The sequence below is a fragment of the Erpetoichthys calabaricus genome, chromosome 1 (assembly GCF_900747795.2).
Source record: "Erpetoichthys calabaricus chromosome 1, fErpCal1.3, whole genome shotgun sequence".
Lineage (NCBI taxonomy): Eukaryota > Metazoa > Chordata > Cladistia > Polypteriformes > Polypteridae > Erpetoichthys > Erpetoichthys calabaricus.
In genome coordinates this window covers 163,367,729-163,395,526 of record NC_041394.2, presented here as the reverse complement: position 1 = coordinate 163,395,526, position 27,798 = coordinate 163,367,729, and the positions used below count along the sequence as shown (strand labels likewise).

The 27,798-nt window shown below is 37.3% G+C and overlaps 2 protein-coding genes across 2 annotated transcripts in view; both read left to right on the top strand.

Annotated features, from left to right (window-relative positions):
• The window catches only part of ntf3 (neurotrophin 3), a 140,619-nt gene extending 113,950 nt beyond the window's left edge, over positions 1 to 26,669 (top strand). Inside the window, exon 2 of the mRNA XM_028808200.2 lies at positions 24,129 to 26,669. Coding sequence (XP_028664033.1) covers positions 24,129 to 24,914 — 786 coding nt within the window. The 3' untranslated portion in view covers positions 24,915 to 26,669. The remainder of the gene's footprint in view (positions 1 to 24,128) is intronic.
• LOC127526150 (uncharacterized) overlaps positions 1 to 27,798 on the top strand; it is a 260,787-nt gene that overhangs the window by 120,361 nt on the left and 112,628 nt on the right. The gene's annotated exons all lie outside the window — the stretch shown is intronic.

Sequence of the window (27,798 nt, the reverse complement as noted above, 5' to 3'; positions counted from 1 at the left end):
AGGGTACATCATTAAAGCCAAGGTCAAATGAACATGGATGCTCTGCTGCAGGATTGCACAATTGTTGAACAATGCACTGTAGTGAGATTTCTGTTGTCAGATGGACTGAAACTTGCTGAAATTCACTGAACAATGTCATCTTGTACAGATCAGTAAGCTATTTGGGTATCCATCTTGCACAAACTTTACAGTACCCCAAGTCATCATACATTATGGCACTTGAAGATTCATAGCTGATATCCAAATGAAGGCATTCCATTTGGGCTTATGTGCACAATGTTGATGGTCGACCATATTGAGCTTTGTCAATTATAGATGTCCTTCCTGCCTTAAACCTTTTTACAGAATCATAAACCTTTAATAGAGTTATGCTGTTTTCCAAACTGACATACTGGGTAAATTTGAAAGGTTTTACTCTGTCTGCCCAAACAAATCTCAATATAGTGCATTGTTCAACAATTGTGCAATCCTGCAGAAGAGCATCCGTGTTCATTTGACTTTGTCTTCAACTAGACTAATGGAAGAGTGCTGTGCATGTTATAACTACCTATAGGCCATCACAAACATGTTATATTACATTAGCTTCTATCTGTTGGGATTACTGTGTAGTTTTCAAGTGGTGTTTAATTGTTGCTTTACCCTTGTATTAAGGTTGATAGTGTCATTATTGTCATGTTTAAACAGAACAATGAAATTATTACTTGCATTTGCTAATCAACATGCAACACTTTACCACCATGCTTAGTAAGTACAGTCATGTGAAAAAGTTTGGGAACCCGTCTTAATTCTTTGGATTGCTGTTTATCATTGGCAGAGCTTTCAAAGTAGCAACTTTTAATATATGACATGCCTTATGGAAACAGTAGTATTTCAGCAGTGACATTAAGTTTATTGGATTAACAGAAAATATGCAATATGCATCATAACAAAATTAGACAGGTGCATAAATTTGTTCAGAGATATTACATCAATATTTAGTTGAGCCTCCTTTTGCAAATATAACAGCCTCTAGACGCCTCCTATAGCTTTTCATGAGTCTCTGGATTCTGGATGAAGGTATTTTAGACCATTCTTCCATACAAAATCTCTCCAGTTCAGTTAAATTTGATGCCTGCCATACATGGACAGTCTGCTTCAAATATCCCATAGATTTTCGATGATACTCAAGTCAGGGGGTGAGATTCCGTTGGTTTGGACATGTGCAGAGGACAGATGCTGGGTATATTGGGAGAAGGAGGCTAAGGATAGAGCTTCCAGGGAAGAGGAAGAGAGGAAGGCCTAAGCGAAGGTTTATGGATGTGGTGAGAGAGGACATGCAGGTGATGGGTGTAACAGAACAAGATTCAGAGAACAGAAAGATATGGAAGAAGATGATCCGCTGTGGCAACCCCTAACGGGAGCAGCTGAAAGAAGAAGAAGTTTTGGGTCATTGTCTTATTGGAATTTCCAACCCCGTAACTTCAACTTTGTGACTGATGCTTGAACATTATCCTGAACAATTTGTTGATATTGGGTTGAATCTATCTGACCCTCGACTTTAACAAGGGCCCCTGTCCCTGAACTAGCCACACAGCTCCACAGCATGATGGAACCTCCACCAAATTTGACAGTAGGTGCAGGTGTTTTTCTTGGAATGTGATGTTCTTCTTCCGCCATGCAAAGAGCTTTTTGTTCTGACCAAATAACTCAATTTTTGTCTCATTAGTCCAAACAACTTTGTTCCAGAATAAATCTTGCTTGTCTAAATGAGCATTTGCATACAACAAGCGACTCTGTTTGTGGCATGAGTGCAGAAACGGCTTCTTTCTTATCACCCTTCCATGCAAATGTTCTTTGTGCAAATTGCTCTGAACTGTAGAACGATGTACAGATGCACCATCTGCAGCAAGATGTTCTTGCAGGTCTTTGGAGGTGATCTGTGTGTTGCCTGTAACCATTCTCATAATCCTGCGCTTATGCCGCTCCTGTATTTTTCTTGGCCTGCCAGACCTGGGTTTAACAGCAACTGTGCCTGTGGCCTTCCATTTCTTGATTACATTCCTTACACTTGAAACTGACAGTTTAAACCTCTGAGATAGCTTTTTGTAGCCTTCCCCTAAACCATGATACTGAACAATCTTTGTTTTCAGGTCTTTGAGAGTTGCTTTGAGGATCCCATGTTGTCACTCTTCAAGGGAGAGTCAAAGGGAAGCACAACTTGCAATTGACCACCTTAAATACCTTTTCTCATGATTGGACACACCTGTCTATGAAGTTCAAGGCTTAACGAGCTAATCCAACCAATTTGGTATTGCAAGTAATCAGTATTGAGTAATTACATGCATTCAAATCAGCAAAATTTCAAGGTACCCAAATTTTTGCACAGCCAGTTTTTCACATTTGATTTAATTTCATACAAGTAAATACTGCTTCACTAAAAATCTTTGTTCGGAAAACACCCCAGTACTCACATGTTCCTAGGAAATGAAAGACATACCACTTGTATCTTTTTGTTGAAAGTAGAGTAAGTTATTGTGCAGGCTGAGAGGGGTCCCCAAACTTTTTCATATGACTGTATGACTACCTTACCTGAAAAAATATCTAACAACTACAAATTATATACCAGATGTGGTAATGCATTCTATTATATCTACCCCTACAGTAATGGCACTAACAGGAAAAGACTGGTTGCATAGCCACGCTACAATTCACAGAAGTAATTAGTGCTAGTTTGAAATATTTTTCTGCCAAGCCTGCCACTCTAACAGCCTCCCAAAAGAACACTATAATATGAAAGAAACATCTTACCATGTATTGTAGTGACTGTTTAAAAAGCCAAGTTTTTTCGATTCTTTATTATGTCCAGTATATGTTTTAAATTGTGATATTCACATATTGCACATTTGTTTATTTTTCTTTAGTACAATTGTAAAATTTCAAAATGTCTGACATAATATTTTAAAAAATATTTGTCATTAAATGTTTAAGTTGTATTTACAAAGCCCTATATAAAGGAAAGGAGCCTCAGCTAATATAATAATATGTTGATTTTTGGTGTTTTAAAAATTTGTATAAGGGCAACAAAAAGCCCTAAGACTCGGCTATTGCCAATCTCTATTTGTACTGCATTATTCTAATTTTATTTTAGTTAAAGTGGCGACATGCATGGTGTAACAGTTAGCTCTGCTGTATCGCAAGTGCAAAGACATTAATTCTATTAAAAACCAGATCATTTTTGCACTGATTTTTACATAAGGTTTCCTATCATTTCTCCAAGAAATGCATTTCTGTCTAGTTTTTCTTAATATAGGTGGTTGTGGGTGTATGTGAGTGTATGCCCTTGTCAGGTGTGTTACACTTACAGAGATGGGTTGACACCTAGCACAACACCTCAGTGCCACCTTCTGTAATGCAAAAGCTGAGTATCAAGACTGCAGTGCAGCATGTCTCTCTCTAAAGGATGACTAACCATACCATTCTTGGTGGGTGTGCTGATCTGAACAAGCCATCTTGAGGAGAGGCATATTGAAAAGGCTAAACAAACTAATTATTTACATGTTTATAATCCAAAACATTAATTAAGAGAATGATACACAAAAATGGGTAAAATATACAAGCAATATCAAAAAGCAAAATACAAGGGCAAAGTCAAAAAATGTTATATACTACATTGGCAAAAACAGAAAAAAATAATACAGAGTGAAAACAGGCATTCAAAAAACATCAGGACATAAAGCAGCAACATAGTGGTTGCTACAGAGACATAAATAGGTATGATGCTAGACCTATGACACCTTCCAAATACTAATTTCCCTTACCCCATCCATCACATGAATGCAAAATAATTAAAGCTACATAGAAACAGAAAGATTCAAGGGGCCAAGATCAGAGCCCCGGTGACAGCCGCATAATGTGCAACTTTTATGGCTCCTTTCTGCCATGACAATTTAATACAACTGTAACGATTTATTGTTTCTAATGACTACTTATTGATTGAAGTTACCTACTTATTTTTAGTTTAGTGTTAAACACAGCTGCCTCATTGAAACAACACGCATGGTAGTTGTCTCTGCTGAGATTCATGTTCTTCCTTTGTCTGTTTTGTTCCCACATTTCAAAGATCTGTATTTGGTGCATTTAGTCACAACAAAACATTGATATCAATGATACATTTAGAATGGTTATTCTTCTATTCATCTTAGTTTAAATTTTTTAACTTTTTACAAAAGGAATTAATAATTTTCTTCTTGAGGGCCAACAGGTTTATCTAAACTGTTTTGGAGCAAAGTTTTAAGTTTCATCTTGTTGATGAAAAACATCCATCCATCCATCCATTATCCACCGCTTATCCAAGGTCGGGTCGTGGGGGAAGCAGCCTAAGCAGGGAAGCCCAGACCTCCCTCTCCCCTGCCACCTCCTCCAGCTCCTCTGGGAGGACCCCGAGGCGTTCCAAGGCCAGCCGGGAGATATAATCCCTCCAGCGTGTCCTGGGTCTGCCCCGTGGCCTTCTCCCAGTGGGGCATGCCCGGAACACCCCCCCCCCACCCCAGGGAGATGTCCAGGAACCACCTCAACTGGCTCCTCTCAATGCGGAGGAGCAGCAACTGTACTCCGAGTCTCTCCCGTATAACTGAACTCCTCACCCTATCTCTAAGGGAAAGTCTAGCCACCCTGCAGAGGAAACTCATTTCGGCCGTTTGTATCTGCGATCTTGCTCTTTCGGTCACTACCCAAAGCTCGTACGAACCAGTAGATCGACTGGTAAATCGACAGCCTCGCCCTTTGGCTCACCTCTCTCTTCACCATGACGGACCGTTGCAGAGCCTGCATTACTGTGGATGCCGCACCGATCCGTCTGTCAACCTCCCGTTCCATTCATCCCTCACTCGTGAACAAGACCCCGAGATATTTGAACTCCTCCACTTGAGGCAGTACTGTGTTCCCAACCCGGAGAGAGCATTCCACCCTTTTCCGGCTGAGAACCATGGCCTCGATTTAGAGGTGCTGACTCTCATCCCCGCTGCTTCACACTCGGCTGCGAACTGCTCCAGTGAGAGCTGGAGGTCACTGTCCGATGAAGCCAACAGAACCACGTCATCCGCAAATAGCAGAGACGAGATTCTGAGGTCACTGAACAAGACCCCCTCTGCTCCCTGGCTGCGCCTAGAAATTCTGTCCATATAACTTATGAACAGAATCGGTGACAAAGGGCAGCCCTGGTGGAGTCCAACCTCAACAGGAAATGAGTCCGACTTAGTACTGGCAATACAGACCAAGCTCCTGCTCATCCTGTACAGGGACAGAATGGCTCGTAACAACAAGCCTTGTACCCCGTACTCTTGGAGCACACCCCACAGGATGCTTCGAGGGACACGGTCGAATGCCTTCTCCAAATCCACAAAACACACGTGGACTGGTTGGGCAAACTCCCACGCCCCCTTCAGGATCCTGGCCAGGGTGTAGAGCTGGCCCAGTGTTCCACGGCCAGGACAGAATCCGCATTGTTCCTCTTGAATCCGAGATTCGACCATCGACCGAACTCTCTTCTCCAGCACCTCTGAATAGACCTTACTGGGGATGCTGAGGAGTGTGATCCCCCTATAGTTGGAGCACATCCTCCAGTCACCCTTCTTAAAAAGGGGAACCACCACCCCGGTTTGCCAATCCAGAGGCACTACCCCTGATGTCCATGCAATGTTACAGAGACGTGTCAACCAGGACAGCCCCACAACATCCAGAGCCTTGAGGAACCCAGGGTGAACCTCGTCCACCCCAGGGGCCCTGCCACTTCGGAGCTTTTTAACTACCTCGGTGACCTCAGCCCCTGTTATGGACAGGCCCCCCCGGAGTCCTCCAGCTCTGCTTCCTCTAAGGAAGACATGCTGGTGGGATTGAGAAGATCCTTGAAGTATTCCTTCCACCGGTCAATAACATCTGCAGTTGAAGTCAGCAGGGCCCCATCTCCACTGTACACAGTGTTGGTGGAGCACCGCTTTCCCCTCCTGAGGCACCTGACGGTTTGCCAGAACCTTCTCGGTGCCGACAGAAAGTAATTTTCCATGGCTTCCCCAAACTCCTCCCATGCCCAAGTTTTTGCCTCTGCAACAGCCGATGCCGCCACACGCTTGGCCCGCCGGTACCCCTCAGCTGCCTTTGGAGTCCCACTGGTCAACCAGACCCGATAGGACTCTTTCTTCAGCTTGACAGCCTCTCGAACCTTAGGTGTCCACCACCGGGTTTGTGGTTTGCCACCACGAGAGGCACCAACAACCTTGCGGCCACAGCTCTGTTCTGCTGCTTCGACAATGGAGGCTCAGAACATGGCCCATTCAGACTCAATGTCCCTTCCTCGGAATGATGAAAAACATGCATGAAAATATTCTTGTCTTCTGAATAAAATTCACTTATTTCTGTTTTATAAGCTGAAAATATGGGGGGAAGCTGATAATGATTTGGTGTTAATATTAATTCTTAACATTTGTGTCAGCAAGCATATGGTGTTTTTATTTATCTATAAACCAGACTTAATTACCTCACTCTGCATATTTAATTTATCTATCTATCTAATGTTATATACACTAATATAGCTTTAAAACTACTTGTATTTATCCAATGCATTTCCAAAGGTGACTACCATGCGGACTCAACAAATGTGTCTTCAGGTGGAGCTGATGTGGGTGAAACTGTGAATTGCAGTCATGATTACTACAAGATAGTGTGATCAAAACATTTTCGCTCTTACTCTAGATGCTTTAAATGCAGCTTCACAGTGAATTACTTTGCTGCATGTTGTTCATTGCCTATTAAATCAAATAGTACTTGTTTATCTGTAGTAGAGCCAATAGTGGTGCAATCATTTTGACAATCTTTTATATTTCATAAAAGAGTGATTCTATTGAGATTAAAATAATTACCTGTGATGCATGTGATCTTGCAATAAAGACAGCATTCATGCATTTAGGAAATATACAGAGGTACTGCAGCAGATTAGAATAAGATTAATGGAAGTCAAGAAACCAAAAAAGTCAGTCAGTCATCCAGCTGGTGGTGAAAGCCTGAATGCGAGTGTCTCCAGTTAACCAGTGAATCTCCCCACCAAAAGTGACATTTTGAACTTCACCAGGAAAGAAAACAGGCACAAGACGTAAGTTCCATTTATTATCTACCTATTAAGAACATGTTGTACAGTATATTATACCAAGTGCAGTATATACAGTTCAGGTTTTCACATTGGCAGCACAGATACCTTAATTTTTGCAGTTTAAGGTACTGTTTGCTAAACATTCACTCATTAGAAAATAAAGTTGCTTTGATGAATAACATACTGAGCACAAACTCTGATCTCTGCCTTTTTCCTAAAACCTGATTCAGTAAACCTGACACTATTCCTTTAGCTGAAGCAGCAGCAAATGGCTTTACATTTCTTCATAAATCAAGATATACTGATTGATGAGGTGGCCTAGAGATAATTCTGTTAGATGAACTGCATATGATTTCTAAAAATGTATGTGAAATTACTATTTTTGAGGTGCTTTTGCCGGACGTTTAACTAGTTATTTAAAAACCACCTGAGCCATATTCAAAATTTAATTTTTTCTTCAGTAAACACAAATTTAATCAAGGAAAGTCAACACCCATCCATCTTTCTAACCAAATTACACAGAGCAGGGGCACAGAGAAACGTCACATCCAGATTGCAATACATTAACATTTCTGATTATTATGAGAATATGTTAGAACAATATAGAGCAGATGACATAAATTATAATGTGCCTTAGAGACTTTAGAGACATGACTACATACTTGCACTTTTAAATTATAATTTCAAAAACTCAAGCATAGATGAAACAAGAAAGGTACAGGTCTTCTGGACTGCATGGACATACGGTGCTAAAACATATAAAAAAGCTCTCTTTATGATCCACTCTGACTATAATCCCAGATTAACAGATCAAAGCAAAAAATAATCCTTGTGTACTGTGCTTTTGTAATAAGTGTGAATTTTGACCTGCAATGTAGACCTCCTACAAACATTAGCAGTAGATTTTATGAGCATCTTTGTTGATAAAATTGATAATACGAGATCACCAATTTTAACATCATCTCACAAAATAAATAATGCAGTTTCAAACCTTGTCTCCCCTTGAACACACCACTTTAGTAGTTTTAACTTGATAGTAGGAAATCAAAACATTACTTTTCATGATGAAACCTACTTTATGTCCTTTAGACACAGTCCCAAAAATATTGGAGAAATGCTCAATCACTGCTCTTTTAGCACACATTCTTAATATTATCAATAGATGGTTTCATGTCTTAAAGAATTAACTGTGACAGTCATCATAACCAAAAGTACTTGAAAAAGTAGTCGCCGTGCAGCTTTAGTCTTACATTACAAATTACATCTTAATTAAAATTCCTGTCTGACTTTTATACGGGCCACAGTACATTAACAGCATCGACTCATGTTGTGAGTGGCATTGGCATTTAAATATCTTCTCATGAAGGAAATGCTACTTTAGTTATATTGTTAGATTTCCCTAATGTGACACCACTAACCACTCTATTCTGTTACATCCATCCATCCATTTTCCAACCCGCTGAATCCGAACACAGGGTCACGGGGGTCTGCTGGAGCCAATCCCAGCCAACACAGGGCACAAGGCAGGGAACCAATCCTGGGCAGGGTGCCAACCCACCGCAGGACACACACAAACACACCCACACACCAAGCACACACTAGGGCCAATTTAGAATCACCAATCCACCTAACCTGCATGTCTTTGGACTGTGGGAGGAAACCAGAGCGCCCGGAGGAAACCCACGCAGACACGGGGAGAACATGCAAACTCCACGCAGGGAGGACTATTCTGTTACATAGGCTTGAAAACTATGTTGTGTTCTCAGTCATCGTTCTTTCACAGTTTAGTTCATGTTTATCAAATACGGAGATTTCAGTATGCACAGAACTGAATTGACAGGGTTTCATCATTCATCAGAAGTTAAATAGTGTCCCGTAGGGCTCAGTACTCAGACCTTTACTGTTTATATTACATGCTTCCATTTTAGGTTATATTTGAAAATATAATATTTATATAATATTTATTTTCATTTGTATGTAGATGATACTAAATTATACCATTGTAGTTTCAAACAAACAATATTTCTATAGTGTCAGTGAATTAGGAGTTAATGGATGAAGTAAGAATGTTATTTATTGGGGGAATTATACAGAATGTTTAGTAGGTCTAAACCAGGGGTCTCCAACCTTTTATCCTCTGAGAGCTACTTTTACAAAATGAAAATGGCCGAGAGCTACTCATGTTTTCTAATGCTTATTCTAATAGCTTATTTCAACCCAAACAAACTGAATAAGCTTGTTTTGCCTGAACATTTACAAAATGTTGGTGTTCTCAACTCACATTTTGCATTAAAACATCAGAAAAAAATATTTAGTTCACCTGCAAGTGCATTTTGTATGTCTGTATGCATTTTTTAGTGTATCTCACATTATTGAATTAAAACATGAATGCTGTCAAAACAAATCAATTCAATTACAAATTCACAGATATTACTTATTCATTTGTCATTTTGTTACATGTCACTGTTTCACTTCACAAGAGTATTCACATGTCCAGTTGCATGTGTGATGTATTTTTTAGTTAGTCAGATGACTGGCACTGCATGGAGTCAACAAGAGAGGTGTATGGTGGAGTGTAGCCACTTAGGTTCACTCTTATGGAGTCATTTAAATGTTCATCTGTCTGTCTTGTTCTGAACTTTGATTTCATGACATTCATGTCAGAAAGGGCAGACTCACTGAGGTATGTAGACCCAAACAAAGCAGACATTTTCAGAGCTGCTTGGTGAATATTTGTATAGGTATCTGGCTCTACTAAGCTCCAGAAATGCTGAGAATGCTGTTGAGACTTTAACTGCACATTATTTTGAAGGTTTACTAATATATAAAATCAAATGTTTGTCTGTCTGTCCGCATTTCATGAAAGTTAACAGATTTTGACTGGGTTTTTTTCTATAATTTGCTTGAACATTTCGGTTGATTTTGCAACTTCTCTCATTTCGCTGTGTATCATATTTCACTTGCGGTACCAATTTATTTGCACGAATCTGAGAAAAAGGCAGTAGGCTGAAGGGAGGGGCCTTCCTCATTCACTCACCAGCTTCAGGCGTGTTCCTTAACTCCGCTTAGCTAGCGAATGAGAGAACAATTGAATTCAACTTTGTTTGATAAAGTGTTACTTAGTTCTTGCTGAGTTTGAGTCCTGATATTCTCTTAAGTATATGCCACATTGAAAAGATAGATTGCAATTCAGATTGTGGATCATGATGTGATTTTTTGGAAAGATCGCCCACCCCTAATTTGACTAATCAAGTTTTCAAATTTATGTAGGATTCATTAACCCTTTGGCAAGCTACTTGGAAAGCAACGTGTTGGAGACCCTTGGTCTAAACATTAATTTTACTGAATCTGCATGCATTAAGGTCTTATGTTTTTTCCATTTTCTAAATATGGAGGACACTGAAAAATAAATTCATGCCTATACTGTGAGCAAAACTGACTACTGCAATGTGTAATTGACAGGCTGTTCGTATTGTTCTATATACAGCTTTCAGTTAATTGGAAATGCTGATGCATGATTCATTACAAGAACTAGAAAGTATGACTCCATAACACCTATGCTTAAATCTTACTTTCATTTGAAGTTTAGGGCTGATTTCAAAATTATCCTTACATATAATGCTTTAAGAAGAAAAGGCCCTGCTAATCTATCTGAACTTATCATTATATACAGTATTTCCAGATGCTAGACTACTGAAGGATTAATAAGATACTATAATTGTGTGCTTGTATGAGAGATTCCTCTTCTGTCCCAGCTTTTAATTCCAGGCTCAAGACTCCCTAGCTTACTTTAAAACACCCAATTAGAACTTCTGTTTTACTGATCTTATTAAATCTCTCTTTACTAATCATTTGTACAAAAATATAAGTGTTGCAATAATTGTGAACTGTTAGTAACCCCATTTATATTGTTTCTCCTTTCAGTTTGCTGCCTGTACCACATTTACATTTACTGTTCTGCTTCTATACGTTTTCCTAAAGACAACAGAGATACTTGGAGCCTTGGAATGAAAGGATGGGAAGATTTTGTCTTCTTATTAGACTGCTCAGCACAAACTTATTCAGAACTGTAATTATGTTGATACTTACAATGACTATAACTATGTTGATAACTTTGTATTATACCTGACTGTGCTATATCAAAATAAATTGAACAGAAATTAATTGAGTCATTTCAGACTGCACATTTGTCTTTCTTTTACTTTTGCTTTGGTATGTGTGACAAATTTTGTATGTGTGACAAATGCTGTATGTGTTTTAATTTGGCTTAAGTGTCATTTTCAGCTAGATATAGTTATTCATTTTGAATTTGGTTTTTAGCACATTTTGGCAACAAGAGTTAGGAAATAAAAAGTGGTTTGTCTTGTGTCTAAGAGTGTAGCATTGCTGCCTCATAGTGCTTTGTCCCCTTAAAATATATTTTTTTAATTGATACATTCTCAATATTTTTGTAACTGACCCTATCAAGCAAATAGCAGGCAATGCTAATATATTGGGTTTTATACCAGAACTGACAGTTTATTTCTTGACTACAATTCACTCTTCACCATGAGCAAGTCATTCTTCTAAATTCTGATCAAACCAAAGTTATTATTGTTAACAAAAACTGTAAATAAAATTAGTTAAAAAATTGTTAATCAAAATGAAGGAAAAGTTGAGTGAAAAATAAAAACTAAACTGAAATTAAAACTACTTACTTGAAAATAAAAATAAAATGGGCAAATAACACTGAATGATTATTACATATTAATAGCTCATTTTACTTTAGTAGTACCAAGTATTGTTCACTGGGTAATGCAACTGAAAGAAGAAAAAGGGAAAGACACTCCTAATATACTTTATTAAAAAATCTGTAAAGATGGTGAGAAATATGAAATTCTGAAAAAAACATAAACCTTCCAAAGAAGATAAAATGACAAGTCAATAAAATTTATTTGCTGTCTGGTCACATTCAAACACAAAAATATAGAAACTTCACTGGACAAGCTGCTTTTAATCTTAAGAGTAAAATTCCTAGTGCTGCCAGGTACACAGATGGACATGACTACAAAACATGTGACATACATTAAAAAAACATTTGGAAGAAAACACTGTATAGATGGCTTGAGCAAAAAGAAGCCCACCGAGTCTTTTATGGGCATATCTTCATGTTTCTACAGTCTGTTTGCTACGGTATGTAGATACAGAATACCTTTCTTGTTCTTCATTGAATTATCATTTTTAAACAAAACTGAAATATTTCTTTCAAAATAAAAGCCAATGTGTTTGCATATTCTGACTGTGTCTGTCTGGGCTCTTCTCCATGTATTCCAGTTGTCTCCCTTATTTTCACCAAAAATGTACATGTTATGTTAGGTACCATGTTTGTAAATGACTGATGTCCCATCCATGGCTGGATGCTTTCTTGCAATTCTAAGCTACTGGGACAGTTCCCAGTATGTTATAGTCATTTACGCAGAATCATAGGAGTTGTATTATAACTAGCGCCACCACTCACCTCTGATTGTGCTTGTTCTACTCATTTGGGTCAGTTCTGTATTTCTCTATGCATAATTTGGCATTGACCTGCTACATTGTCCAAACTGAGAACATCTATTTTTGACATCTTGTAAATATATGCATTAATAGTAAAGGAGGAATGAATTATCTAAAGTTGTTTTCGGACATAATCGTTAACACAAACATACATTTTTCTTGAACTTTGAATTTTATTGCCAGGCACAACTATATATATATATATATATATATATATATATATATATATATACACATATATACAGTACCTCTGGTCACGACCGTAATTTGTTCCAAAACTCTGGACCTGATTTGGTCGCGACCCGAACGTAATTTCCCCATAAGATTGTATGTAAATACAGTGGAACCTCGAGATACGATCACCTCTGTATACGAGAAATTCAAAATACGAGGAAAGTATGAGCGAAAAATTCAGATCTAAATACGAGCATTGGCTCACGTAACGAGCCACGTGCCAGGCTGTGGGTATAGCTCGCGGCTTAACGAGGGGGCGTGGTAGCTGTAGCGAGCCGCAGGGCGGTCTGCGGTGTCTGCGTTTCTCACCTAAGTGCACAGGTGGGAAACTGCCCACATCCATGATTTGTCCTGTGGCTGATGGGCTGGGCAGGGTTGCCACCCGTCCTTTAAAATACGGAATCGTCCAGTATTTGAGAATGAAATTGCGCGTCCCGTTTTGAATCAATACGTATGCGTCCCTTATTTTTTTGTATTAAAAGTGGTAACCCTAGCAGCTGCCATGTCTTCCCCGCATATATAGAGAAGCGCGAGCCAGTTAAGGGGGAGAAGAAGTAAAAGAAAAGAGAGGAGAGGAGAGAGAACGGAGGTTGCAGGAGGAGGCAGGAATCCGCAGCAGTAGGAGGTCGGTGCGACAGAGCGAGCGAGTACAGGCTCGCGTGTAGCTGAACAGGCGAGCCAAACAGCTGAAGCAGGACGGTGTAGAGAAGGTCAGCTGCATTAAGTGTCTCGCCTGTTGCAGAGCCCGCATGGGAGAAGCAGGTGAGACGCTAACAGAGAAGAAGCACCGGGGATTGTCATCTGTTTTTTGAAGACTGCTTCCTGTTGACGTTTTAACCTCGTGTTAAAGGATTGTTATTCTTATGTACTTTAAACCTCCACTTCACAACTGTTTTAAGGATTATTTATTTAAAGATTTATTGAATGCTCTACTGCACTTTGGACACCTGTTTTGATTCTTTTAATAATCAGTTATATTATTTACCAGTGTTATTTATTAAAGGTAGACTACAGTATATATAATTTATCAGTGTTATTTGTTAGGAAAATTGATTTTTATGTTAATATATTTGGGATGCGGAACGGATTAACTGGATTTCCATTATTTTCAATGGGGACGTTTGTTCTAGATACGAGAAATTCGCTATACAAGCTCAGTGCTGGAACGAATTCAACTCGTATCTAGAGGTTCCACTGTACAATGAATCAGTTCCAGACCGCACAAACTGTATGTAAATATATTTTTTTTTACGTTTTTTAAGCACAAAAATAGTTAATCATACCATAGAATGCACAGTGTAATAGTAAACTAAATGTAAAAACATTGAATAACACTGAGAAAACCTTGAACAACAGAGAAAACTAACATTGTAAGGGTTCGTGTTAGACCCTTACGAACCACTCGCTGTAAACATTTTTTTATGAGTTTTAAGCACAGGGAACAAAAATGAAATGCCACTTCTCTTGCAAAACTTTTCAAACCATCCTCTACTCTTCCTCACCTTCGCCACTCGAAGGATTTTTTTTCAGCAAATCACCATGAATCTTCCTGGCTTTCACTCATATGATCGCCTGGCTTATGCTATCCCCTGCAAGTTTTTCCACCTCTTCCAGAACTTGAGGCCTCTGCTTGGTTAACATTGTAACTCCTTTTGCAACGTCAGCTGCTTTGTTAGGCCCTGTATATGCAAACAAAAGAAAATGGGAAATGGAGAATGGGAAATCATTGGCGAGTACGAACTGGAAGGGAAACTGGCTGCCAGTGTTTATGGTCACCACCAGAGCGTGTGGTCGTGAACAGATGCAAAGTTTTGGCAAACTTTTTGATCGTAACCCGATTTGTACGTGTTCGAAAACGTTCATGACCAGAGGTTCTACTGTATATATATATCTATAATAATAAAAGGCAAAGCCCTCACTGACTGACTCACTCACTGACTGACTGACTCACTCATCACTAATTGTTCAACTTCCCGTGTAGGTGGAAGGCTGAAATTTGGCAGGCTCATTCCTTACAGCTTACTTACAAAAGTTAGGCAGGTTTCATTTCGAAATTCAAAGCGTAACGGTCATAACTGGAACCTCTTTTTTGGCCATATAGAGTAATGGACTGCAACTCACTGGCCGTGGGAGGCGGGGTTGCGTATCGCATCATCACGCCTCCCACGTAATCACGTGAACTGACTGTGAAGGAGAAAGGACGGCCTTATATGGCGTTCGTTTATAAAACAGCGGACAGGCGACGTCAGCGCAAGAGGCGAAGCCACCGTTTAAAAAGGTTTACTTTTCTTCTTAATAAAAATTTTAAAGCAGTACTTCGCCACTGTGAAGCGCGGGTATTTTGATATATATCAAAATATATCGCGTCATCACGCCACCCACGTAAGCACGTGAACTGACCCGCTGCCGTTTGCAATGCCATATTCGCGAGATACAAGTTTAATGAGAAGACACGAGGTATAAACGACAGTTTGGATCACATTGTAACAGAGTTAATATTGCTGTAGTGAGAAACTTTTAACTGCCGGGTCTTAGCTAACATTAAATAAACCCGTGGACATCGCAACATCACACAAGAGACCGGCTCACGTGAAGTGACTGAACGCAGCAGGAGTGATCACTTCGATGAATCAAACCTGTTCAAAAAACACATTACACAATTGATAAGGTACGAAAACATAATGAAAAAAAGCATGGTATAAACCGTAACTTTAAATTAAGTTTATAGAAATGCTCCCGCTACCGTTTGCAATACCATATTAGCCCCTGCGAAGCGCGGGGATTTTGCTATATATATTAAACTATTTCAACCATTCTATGATCTGCTTCTCGCAACTGAAAGAGGGCACCGTGGCAGAAGTTAGCCGGCTTGCTGACCAACCACAAGCGTTACCTGGTAGGTAACCACCCATACAATCAGATTGTGAATCAGACTACGAATGCCTGCAATGTAATTACCCCGATCTACATGCTGTCAAATGAACGAACCACACGCTGTGGCACAACGTTAGGGGCTTCGCCTGTACGTCCGAGGTTCAATTCCCGTAAGGAAGTGCAGTGAGTGTGTACTCCTGATGAGCCCACAATTACGGCGAAACACGTGTCGCGTACTATGCATCTTCAAAGCACGGTGTAAACCGTAAGTTTAAATTGAGTTTATAGAAATGCTCCATCTGCCGTTTGCAATACCATATTCGCGAGATACAAGTTTAATGAGAAGACACGAGGTATAAACGAGACTTTGTAACAGAGTTCAAATTGCTGGAGCGAGAAACTTTTAACTGCCGGGTCATGTCGCGTGTTCTCGGGTAGGTACACCAAAAAATTTATACATTTATGCATGTAATGGGCAAACAAAAAATGTACTATACCCGAAAGCACTGCAGTAGTACTCAATGTATCTTTACTTCTTAAATGTTAATGTTTTACTGTTTAATAATTTATACGCTTCTTATATGTTGTTCAAATTCTTTTATCAAAATACCAGTAACAGTGCACTGCATGATAACGTGGAGTGAATACACTTCACATGACCATTCATGTTATTTATCCTCTTTCTCTGTACGTTTACCATTCGTTTGCTCAGAGGTTGATGCGCTTGCTGCTTAATGAGCAGCTCTTCACCCTAGCGTCCCGCTGCTTCTCTTCTTTCGTCGGGATCTTTTCCTGTTAAAACTGATTAAGTTAGTTGTTGTGTTGCGATAACTTAGTATGGTGCGCACAGCTGTGAGTTGATTCTACAATAAAATAAAATAAAGATAAAAAGAGTAATAAAATCATCACCCTGAAAGCGAATAGTACACGTGACGTAGTATATGTGTACCAAATTTCAAGTCAATAGATGAAACGGTTTGTGAGCTACAGGTGATTTAAAATCCTGGACAGACAAATGAATAGCCACAGTAGCGTATTATAGAAGAAAATTTTACTGTTTAATTTATATTTATATGCAATGTGCTTCTTATATATTACTTCATATTCTCATATGATAATGATGTTAATGTTGTTTATATTGATTTCTATGTTATTGTAAGTGCTCTTTATCTGTGGAAAAATAAATTTGGCAATTAACAAACTTATTTTATACATACATTTTATTTTTTTCTCTTGCACTCAGTGAGTGAAGCCACTGGGTAATCAGCTATATGTGTATATATATGTAGATATGTATATATATATGTAGATATGTATATATATATATATATATATATATATATATATATATATATATATATATATATATATATGTGTAAATATATGTAGATAGATAGATAGATAGATAGATAGATAGATAGATAGATAGATAGATAGATAGATAGATAGATAGATAGATAGATAGATAGATAGATAGATAGATAGATACTTTATTAATCCCAATGGGAAATTCACAAAGGCGAGTCTTGGCGTGTAAAACTCCATGCCCACGTTGTAAAAGTAAGTGTGTCCAGGGAACGAATCCACATAAAATAAATTAATACGATAAAGTAATAAAGTAATAGGAGTGATCAATAAATAAAAATAGAAATAGAAAAATAAAAGTAAAAAATAAAAGTAGAAAAGTACACATACAGTCATACATGGAGCTGCTGAAAAGGCTGCCACTCTCGGCGGTGCCGGATGTTAATTATGTAGATATGTGTATATATATATATATATATATATATATATATATATATATATATATATATATATATATATATATATATTTTGCAGTTGGAGATCCACGAAGGGAGAAAAAACGAATCACGTATCATAAAATAGTTTTATTCCTGAGCTTTCAACCCCTATCAGGGGTCTTCATCAGAGGATAATGCTTAGACTTACAAGAATCAAAGGCAATATATAGCAATACATTCCGTGGGGGGGTGGGGGGTGGGTGGTGTTGACTAAGTCAGTATGATCAAAGGGGGTTGTATCGTTTAATTATTGTGTAAATGTCCTTCTTAGGTTGGCATATGCTGGATTTATGTCCAAGTGTCTGTTGATGGCGTTTTCATCTGATAGCCAAGACTCGGCCAACTCTCTGGCGCTTTTAGTACTGGCCTTAAATTTTACTGTTATCCTAGACAGAGAACAATACTCCACAGCTATGGAAGAAATGCTTTCGGACACTAATACTTATCAACAGCTAAATAACGACCCAACAAAAACTACACAGAATAAAATAAACTATACTATGACCAAACTCCGAAATGGTAACCGCCTGGATGTACAGAACTTTCACAAAATGAAATCTAATGATGCTAACTTTATTTTATGGACTCCCAAAAATACACAAAACACCACTAAAATACAGACCAGTGGTTAGCCTAATAGGCGGACCATCATACAACTTGTCAAAAAGACTTTTCCAACTACTTAAACATTTAACTGACGACTCAGATTATTCCGTCAACAGCGTGGAGTCATGCATTACAGCGCTTGCAAGACGTATCCATCGCCTAAGACGAGATCATAGTCTCGTTTGATGTTGTATCGCTATACACCATGATCCCGATCCAACTGGCCACAGAAACACTATTAATGAAACTGGATAGTGACCCCACCATAGAGACAAGAACCAAACTGTCCATCAAAGACATAATGCACCTAATATTACTTTGCCAAAAAACTCACTTTCATTTCAACTGTAAGTATTACACACAGAAAGAAGGCATGCCAATGGGATCACTGTTATCTGGATTCCTAGCTGAACTGGTAATGCAACGATTTGAAAACATAGCTTTATCCCAGATTACAGCCAAAATTTGGATACGCTATGTAGACGACACATTCGTCATATTAAGAAAGAACCAGCTGAATGAGTTCTATAATCATATTAACACAATATTCCCTGCAATCCAGTTCACAATGGAAAAAGAAATCAACCAACATATCAGCTTCCTGGACATTTACATCAAAAGAAATAGTGACGCCACCCTGACCACAAGTGTTTACTGCAAACAATGCTACGCAGACAAGATTCTACACTTCGCCAGCAACCACCCGGTATCTCATAAACGGAGCTGCGTGAAAACCCTATTTAAACGAGTCCACACGCATTGTAATACCAAGGAAACAAAAATTAATGAGAGACGCTATCTCTTCCAACTTTTCACCTCGAATGGATACTCAAAAACATTCATTAATCGGAGTCTACACAGCAGACGCCAAAGGAATCAGCATACAATCGACTTAAATCAGAACCCCCACCCCACCTGGCATTCACTCCCGTATCACCATAATGTGTCAGAAGGCACGGCATGCACCCTGACCAAGTGGGGCATCAGAATAGCACATAAACCCACGAATAATCTGCGCATGGTCCTGTTTAATGCTAAAAACAAGAAATCGTCAGCCGAAACACGAAACGCAGTTTATAGTATTCCATGCAATTCTTGCTCAGCGGTATACATAGGACAAACGTCAAAAAGAATCTCAACACGTGTACAGGAACATCGCAACACCGTCAGAAGAAAGGACGCACTATCTTTGATATATGCACATACTAAATCGACAGGACACACATTCAACTGGGACAACGTAAAAGTAAAATTTAAGGCCAGTACTAAAAGCGCCAGAGAGTTGGCTGAGTCTTGGCTATCAGATGAAAACGCCATCAACAGACACTTGGACATAAATCCAGCATATGCCAACCTAAGAAGGACATGTACACAATAATTAAACGATACAACCCCCACCCCCCCCCCCCCCCCCTTGATCATACTGACTTAGTCACCTCAGAATGTATTGCTATATATTGCCTTTGATTCTTGTAAGTCTAAGCATTATCCTCTGATGAAGACCCCTGATAGGGGTTGAAAGCTCAGGAATAAAACTATTTTATGATACGTGATTCGTTTTTTCTCCCTTCGTGGATCTCCAACTGCAAATATGCAAACCGTATCACAGACCTTCTCTTCCATTCATATATATATATATATATATATATATATATATATATATATATGTGTGTGTGTGTGTGTATATATATATATATATATATATATATGTGTGTGTATATATGTGTATATATATGTACATATGTAGATATGTATATATATGTAGATATGTGTCTGTGTATATATATGTGTGTGTATGTATGTATGTATGTATGTATGTGTGTATATATCTATGTATATATGTATGTGTGTATATGTATGTGTATATATATGTTTATGTGTATATATATATTTATATATATGTGGATGTCTATGTATATATATATGTATATATGTAGATATGTATTTATATGTATATATGTATATGTATATATATGTTTGTGTGTGTGTGTGTATGTATATATATATATATATATGACAGCAACACTCATAACAATGACAACACAATTACATTGACAATCATGTTACGTTATTTTTAAAGTGTTTCCTTTTCTTTTTCATAACCTCTTTAACGCACTACTTCTCCGCTGCGAAGCGCGGGTATTTTGCTAGTATATATATATATGTATATATATATATATATATATATATATAGATAGATAGATATATACTGTGTATACGTATGTAAATATATATATATATATATATATATATATATATATATATATATATATATATATATATATATATATATATATATATCCATCCATCCATCCATTTTCCAACCCGCTGAATCCGAACACAGGGTCACGGGGGTCTGCTGGAGCCAATCCCAGCCAACACAGGGCACAAGGCAGGGAACCAATCCCGGGCAGGGTGCCAACCCACCGCAGTATATATATATATATAGATTGTAAAATGATCAGACTCGACACACTTAAAAAGGTTTGGGGCAGCCACCCGTATATTATCCCTGGCTGCAAAAGGTTTTTAAAAGGAACAGAGATGTTCACAAGACTCAGTCCAAAACAGAACTGAAGTTGAGTTGCAAAGATGGTGGTTTTAAATAGTCAGACCGGAAGTGACATAGGGGAACTGAAAGTGACCATCTTCTGATGTTATTTGAGGCGCAGAAACCGGAAGTGATGTCAGTCAAGGCATCAGAATCGGAAGTGACGTCTTCAAGGTTGAGTCAGATAGGTTTTCCCGCAGCTGGTCTGTAGAGATAACAGGTGAAGGTTTAGTGCACCCCGCCACCCCCTGGCCTGGCGTGGAGTTACCTTCACTTGGTCCATACAATGTCCTCCTACTTGCATGTGCATGAAAATATATATATATATATATAGAAAAAGGAAAATGAACAAAAAAAAACTGCATATAATAAAAATCAAGATCAAAGAGAATCGTCTAATAAATGAAAAAGAGAAAAATATCACAAACAATATGTGAACAGAAATGCAAAAAAGCAACATTTATAGAATGTAAGTTAGAAGATAAAGTAATTCATAATACTGATTTTGGCGAGGCGTTAATGTAATTTAATCTTCTATTTACTTTTTATTATGTTTTATTACATTTTACATTTTTACTTCTACTTTTACTTTTTACCATGTTTTACTATTCATTGCTATTTAACATAGACAGTTATAGTGATATACTCTAGTAACTGATTTTCTATCTATAATAACTAAGGACCAAACCATCTTCTTCCCACACCCTGCATACTCTTCTACGTACCATCTCTTTAAATACAGCGCCCCAACTCCTTTCGAGCAACTCAGCCACAAGATAGCGTGTGCCCAGCGCCTGCCACCAGGTGTTGGCGAGTGAAGCAAGCAGGGGACAGTGCCGCCTAGTATATAATATAAACTGAAAATGAAAAACAATTTAGATTAGATGGAGGAGTTTAGAAATCATCAAAAAACAAAGACAAATCAGAGACCAAGTTTAACTTTAATGACTATAGTAGGAAATAAACTATATCTCTAGTTGTTCTTGTCTTTTATGATCAGTAATGTTTCTACAATATTGCAAACTTCACTAAAGAATTTTTCATAGAGAATGTTATATGTCTGCATATGACCTTGTTTACCAAACTTTGTCCTGGAAATTCACAGCTCAGATGGCTTCGGACATTTTTTTCAAGTGTGCCATGATGCTTTGCAAAGCTTGTGTGACATCACAGAGCTGTAGCAGCCATGTGCAGAACTTTAAAGCATACTTACTGCAAGATTGCTGCCTGATTTGCTTTGTGGATGTGTGATGTCACAACCCTATTCTGCCAGATTTGCACCCACAGTATTTTCATTTAAGGAGTACTTTAGCTGACCCTGATGAATTTTTTGAGTACTGCTAACACTGATTAGCCATGTGCTGAGATTACCAGTCAAAAGCCTAGAGGGGGCTGGGCGGTCTCGTGGCCTGGAACCCCTGCAGATTTTATTTTTTTCTCCAGCCATCTGGAGTTTTTTTTTTCTGTTCTCCCTGGCCATTGGACCTTACTTTTATTCGATGTTAATTAGTGTCCCCTAATTTTAATTTTTTATTTTGTCTTTTTTCTCTTTCTTCATCATGTAAAGCACTTTGAGCTACATTGTTTGTATGAAAATGTGCTATATAAATAAATGTTGTTGTTGTTGTGAACGCGAAAAACAAGCCTTAAAGGAGTCTCCACCTCAGAATATGAATGAAATAATGTTAATAATAAAAGTTTTATTTCTAAAAACAAGGTGCTTTCAGCTTCTTGATGAAAAAAAAAACTACAAATTATCTGCATAGATAGTTTGAAAACCAAAAAGATGTTACAGCTGCTCCTGGGGTTCCAGCTTCAAACAATGGAATTAGTCAGTCACAGGACACATCTTTGTAGCTTTGCCAGTGTGTTCCTCAAGACTGGAACTCAGTGAACAGAATCATACATTTTTAGTTATTGATAATTTATGGCCATTTATTTGTTGATTATCCTTTTGTCTGCATCTTTTATTGTTTGAGGCACAGTTTGCATTAGATTTGTGGCCACAATAATTGGTCCAGCACAGTTGGCAGACACTTTTCTATCCTTTGGGACACTTAAAAGATGATTGAACCTTTAAAATTGACTTAAAACTAGTTCAGTTCCTACTTCTTCTTTGACTTTAATGTATTTCACATTTCCATGATTTCACCAAACTCATGGTGAAGCGAATTCTGCATAGCATTAACTGAAACAAACGGTCGCTCAGGTGAGCATAGTCTTTGATTATATTTCCTACTCGTTTCCTGAGCCGTGATGTATAAAGGACCTCAACAGAGTCCAGTTTCAGGCATACAATCTTTTCTGCTGTCTGGATATCAAGCTGCAATTTATGTTTCAGGGATCTGATACAATGCTATACCAGACTGCTATGAAGAAAGTGAGGATGCTTTTAATAACAGATCTATAAAACTATAACAGCACTGACTGGGACATGTTAAACTTTTTTAGCTGATGGAGAAAAAACATACACTGCTGACAAATGTCTGCCTCCATTACCCTAATGCATCATTTTTAAACACATGGCATTCAGTAAACAAAAACTGTTTCTCTATTTCAAATATTGATTTAAAACTGGGTTACACACAGTGTGTTTGAACCAGGTACTGTCTGGGTGGAATGTTTTACATATGTTATATGCCTATATATCTGTATGGGTTTTCTCTAACTACTGGATTATTTCCTGCTAGGTTCATTGGCATATTTAAACTGTCCCTTTTTAAGTGAGTGTGGGTTCACGGTTGTTTCATGATTGTGAGATGATATCTTGTAACTCTCCAGCAAAATAAGTGAGTCCAGCATTAATTAAATTCAGACTAATTGTGATCACAGGTGAAACTATAATTATTATGGTTACTGAGCCCATCTTTTAACATATAAATTTACAATATTGTATATCATTATTGTGTAATGTGTTATTATGTAACAAACTATACAGTAGAACGTGCTTTTTCTACAGCAGCTACCTTTGATAAGCTTAGAACTACCTCTTCTGTTTTGGCTTTACAATGATAACTAAATATTTTGAGTAGGGGAACTATGTGTTTATGTGCAGGTGTATTTATTTACAAAATTTAGATAATAAGCAAAACAGCTGCAAATGTCACAGAATTCCTATATTACATCACTGAGTAGGTCATATTTTTAACTAAACTACAGCCATCCATTTTTTTAACCTATTTACCTGATACTTTGTTAAAGGAAGCCAGAGAGCAACCCAAGAAAGAACATTGGTCTCTCCCATAACCAATTCAAACATGCATTAACAGCCCCCTAAGGATCAATATAATGGAGCTTAACATTCATGATGTTCTTTTCTGTAGTCTTTTTACATATATAAAATTATTTTTATGTATTGTTATAAAAAATACAAACTGCCTTTATTTATGTTTTTTTTTTATTCTAGGTATTACAGGTGAATCTAGTGATGTCCATCTTGCTTTATGTCATGTTCCTTGCTTACTTGTGTGGCATTCAGGCTACATCAATGGACAAAAAAAAAATAGCACAAGATCCCGTAAATTCAATTATAATTAAGCTCCTACAGGCTGATATAATGAAAAACAAGCAGCAGCCAGATGAGGATATAAACAAGAAGCTCAAAGGCACTAGTGGAGTGAACGATATTCAACAAGATACCAACATTTTGGATAGTAAAACGTCTGCTTTTCAGCCAGTCTACAGCATTGATCTGGAGTTACTGCAACAGCACAAACGATACAACTCTCCCAGGGTGCTTTTAAGTGACCGACGACCTTTGCAACCTCCTCCTTTGTACTTAATCGATGATTACATTGGTAATTCAGATAAGGCAAATAAAACCAGAAAGAAACGATTTGTGGAACACAAGAGTTACCGTGCAGAATACTCTGTCTGCGAGAGTGAGAGTCTATGGGTTACTGATAAATCTACAGCTGTGGATATTAGAGGACACCAGGTGAATGTGCTTGGAGTTATCAAAACCGATTCCACAAATGTCAAGCAATACTTTTATGAGACCAGGTGTAAAGAAGCACAGCCTTCCAAAACTGGCTGTAGAGGAATAGATGACAGACGCTGGAATTCACAATGTAAAAGCACACAGACTTATGTCAGGGCACTGACATCAGAAAGAAATATGGTGGGATGGAGATGGATCCGAATAGACACATCTTGTGTGTGTGCACTATCCCGTAAACTAAGAAGAACATAACTGTGCAGCCACTTTACTTTTGCGGGTATAAATATAAATTATTACTTTTAAGTTATATGAAATACATATATAGTAGCATATTATTGTTTATATATTTGCGCTATTTATTAAATAATTTTCAGCATTTATTCAAAAACACACATTCCCACCAAATATTAAAAAGACATTGTGCCTTCTTTTACTTTCCTAGCTGAGGCTTAGAAATTCCTCACAACTGATATGAATCCATTGATCGGATCTTGTAATCCTTTTTCCATTCACTATTTACTTTACCGAAAGCATATCTTCTCTATTTGTTTAAAGATATTTAAAAAAAATGTCAAGATCAGATTATGGTTAACTCCAGAAGTCTTTAAACACTGGATGTTATTCGATCACATTGTGTTTTAATATACAGTATTTTGTGACCTTGAATATACCATACAGTGTACCTCATAATCAAACTGAGAATGTAATCAAATAAGGAATTTTCTTCTCTTGTTATAATACCGTACCACAGTTTATAACCTATAATCCCATATTTTATATTAAGACCTTCCTCTTGAAATGATTCTGTCTAGTTTTTAGCATTAAGGAGCTAAAATTTATTAGTGAGTAGCTGGATAATATAATCACCAAAAATTCAGCTCCCTACTCATCCCTCAAAAAATGTAATTTCTTTGAATACATTCCCACAGCAGTAATGTTAAAATAAGTTTTCAAACTGAAATGTATAAAAAATAATGATGTAATTACTTGATCATTGTGTACTTTTATTGCAAATGAATAATATGTCATTATGAATTTAAAAATTTGTTACGCAGTATTTAGATTTCAGTTACAACTCAAGTAAGTGGAGACATAAACTAGCACCTTAGTGTAAAGTTTGATCAGTGAAAGTATTGTTGGTTTTTTTCATCTTACCCATGGCCACAGTGGTTTTTAAAGTAAAATAAATCAAACTTTAAATGTTATTGCCTTTAATAGTGTAATTAAACTACAGTTGTGTGCAGTAAAATATATATAAATATATAAAAATTCATTCATTTTAACTGCAAATGTATATGAATAAACTTAGTTATACATGTTTTGGTTGTTTGTTAATTTATTTATTTATTTTTTCCTAATTACGTAAATCTTTTGTTTTATTTTGTAATCTTTATGTGTTTAATATTTCAGCATTAACAAATAATTTTCAATCAGTATTTCACTGGTAACTTTTACAAAAAATTACATACACTAGGGAGAATCTCAGGCAATGCTTAAACTACACATTGTAGCCATTAATTATTGTTCTGTTACTATTTTTATAAAATAAGCTTTATAACTATTATTATTAGTAGTATTATTATTATTCATAATAATAATAATTAGTTTCCCACTTTAGCTGAAAACATTTGAACGCTGGGTATTTACATATATAATACACTTCTTGAAAAGGGTATTTTACAAAAATTGCTGTGTCTGTGTTTCTGGTTCTACATAATGTATCTGTTTTTCATATAATGAAGTACTTATATATTATTTAAAGCTTAAGAAGTTGATAGAAAACTTCTATTTTAGTACCGTTATGCTGGTTGGAAATATATTGTACAGTCTTTCACTGCCTAAAGTAATTCCCATTTTGTTGGATATTGTATGATTCATGTAATTATGTGTTTTAAGAAAAAAGAAAGTTTTGCAACTTCAAGATTAAGTTTCAAAACATTATGATTCATTCTGTTATGGAGTGTGTAACTGTTAAAGTTCTGAATAAATAATGTCTTATGTTTTCTATACTGTCATTAGTTCAGCGTTTCCTTTGTTTTAAATATTATTATATATTTATGCTATCTTTAGCCAGTCCACTTTCAAGTAAGTGAAAAATAAATACACACAGGGTGCTCAAATAAAATGTCAGCAAAAAGTATAAAACCATCAAGTGTGTTTTATTTTACACTGAGAAATTTGCACAAATTAAGAAGAAGAGAACAACCTTCCATTCATCCATTTACTAAACTTGCTTAATCCAATTCAGGGTTTTAAAGAGCTGGGGCCTCATGTATAAACGGTGCGTACGCACAGAAATGTTGCGTACTCCCGTTTCCACGCTCAAATCGCGATGTATAAAACCTAAACTTGGCGTAAAGCCACGCACATTTCCACGGTAACTCGTACCTTGGCGTACGCAATTTCTCCAATTGGTTTTGCAGACTGGCGGCACCCAGCGTCAAAGCAGTGCTACTGTTCCTGTGTGATCACCTTTCTTTCTTAGATCCACATTCCTGACGCTGCTTTATAAATACATTGAAACTAACTGCATATTGTTTATTAGTGTAATGCATCTGATTGTAATTAACCTGCAGCAATATAATGGTCCAGGGAATAGCCATAGTATTTCAAATACCATAACTGCTTTAGCGTTGTAACTCTCACTGCATCTTCTTCTTCTTTCAGCTGCTCCCGTTAAGGGTTGCCACAGCAGATCATCTTTTTCCATATTACTCTCGCTGCACCACTCGGAGTATTTATATCACTGTATCTGAGTGGGGAATCACAGTAGCAGCTGATCGGAAAGAGAAATATCGGTATACAACATGAAGCAGACGCTGCCTGAGCCACGGCAAAACACTTTATAGAGACTTCCCAGTACGGACTTCGCGGTTTAGAAAAGGTTTCATCCTAAGAACTCTAAACGCACTCAATCAGTCCATCAAGTGCTCCTTGTAGAACTGTTTACTTATAAGTACAATTACCTCACTGTAAACTTGCACTACAGTTATAATATTGCACAACCTGTGCCACTTTATAAAGCGTGTATTTACATATGATGACAGTATTCATTTTTAAGATGAAATGCAGCAAAATATGTTGATTATATTATACAGATAAAACTTTAACTTCATTTAAATAATCTGTATTGTTA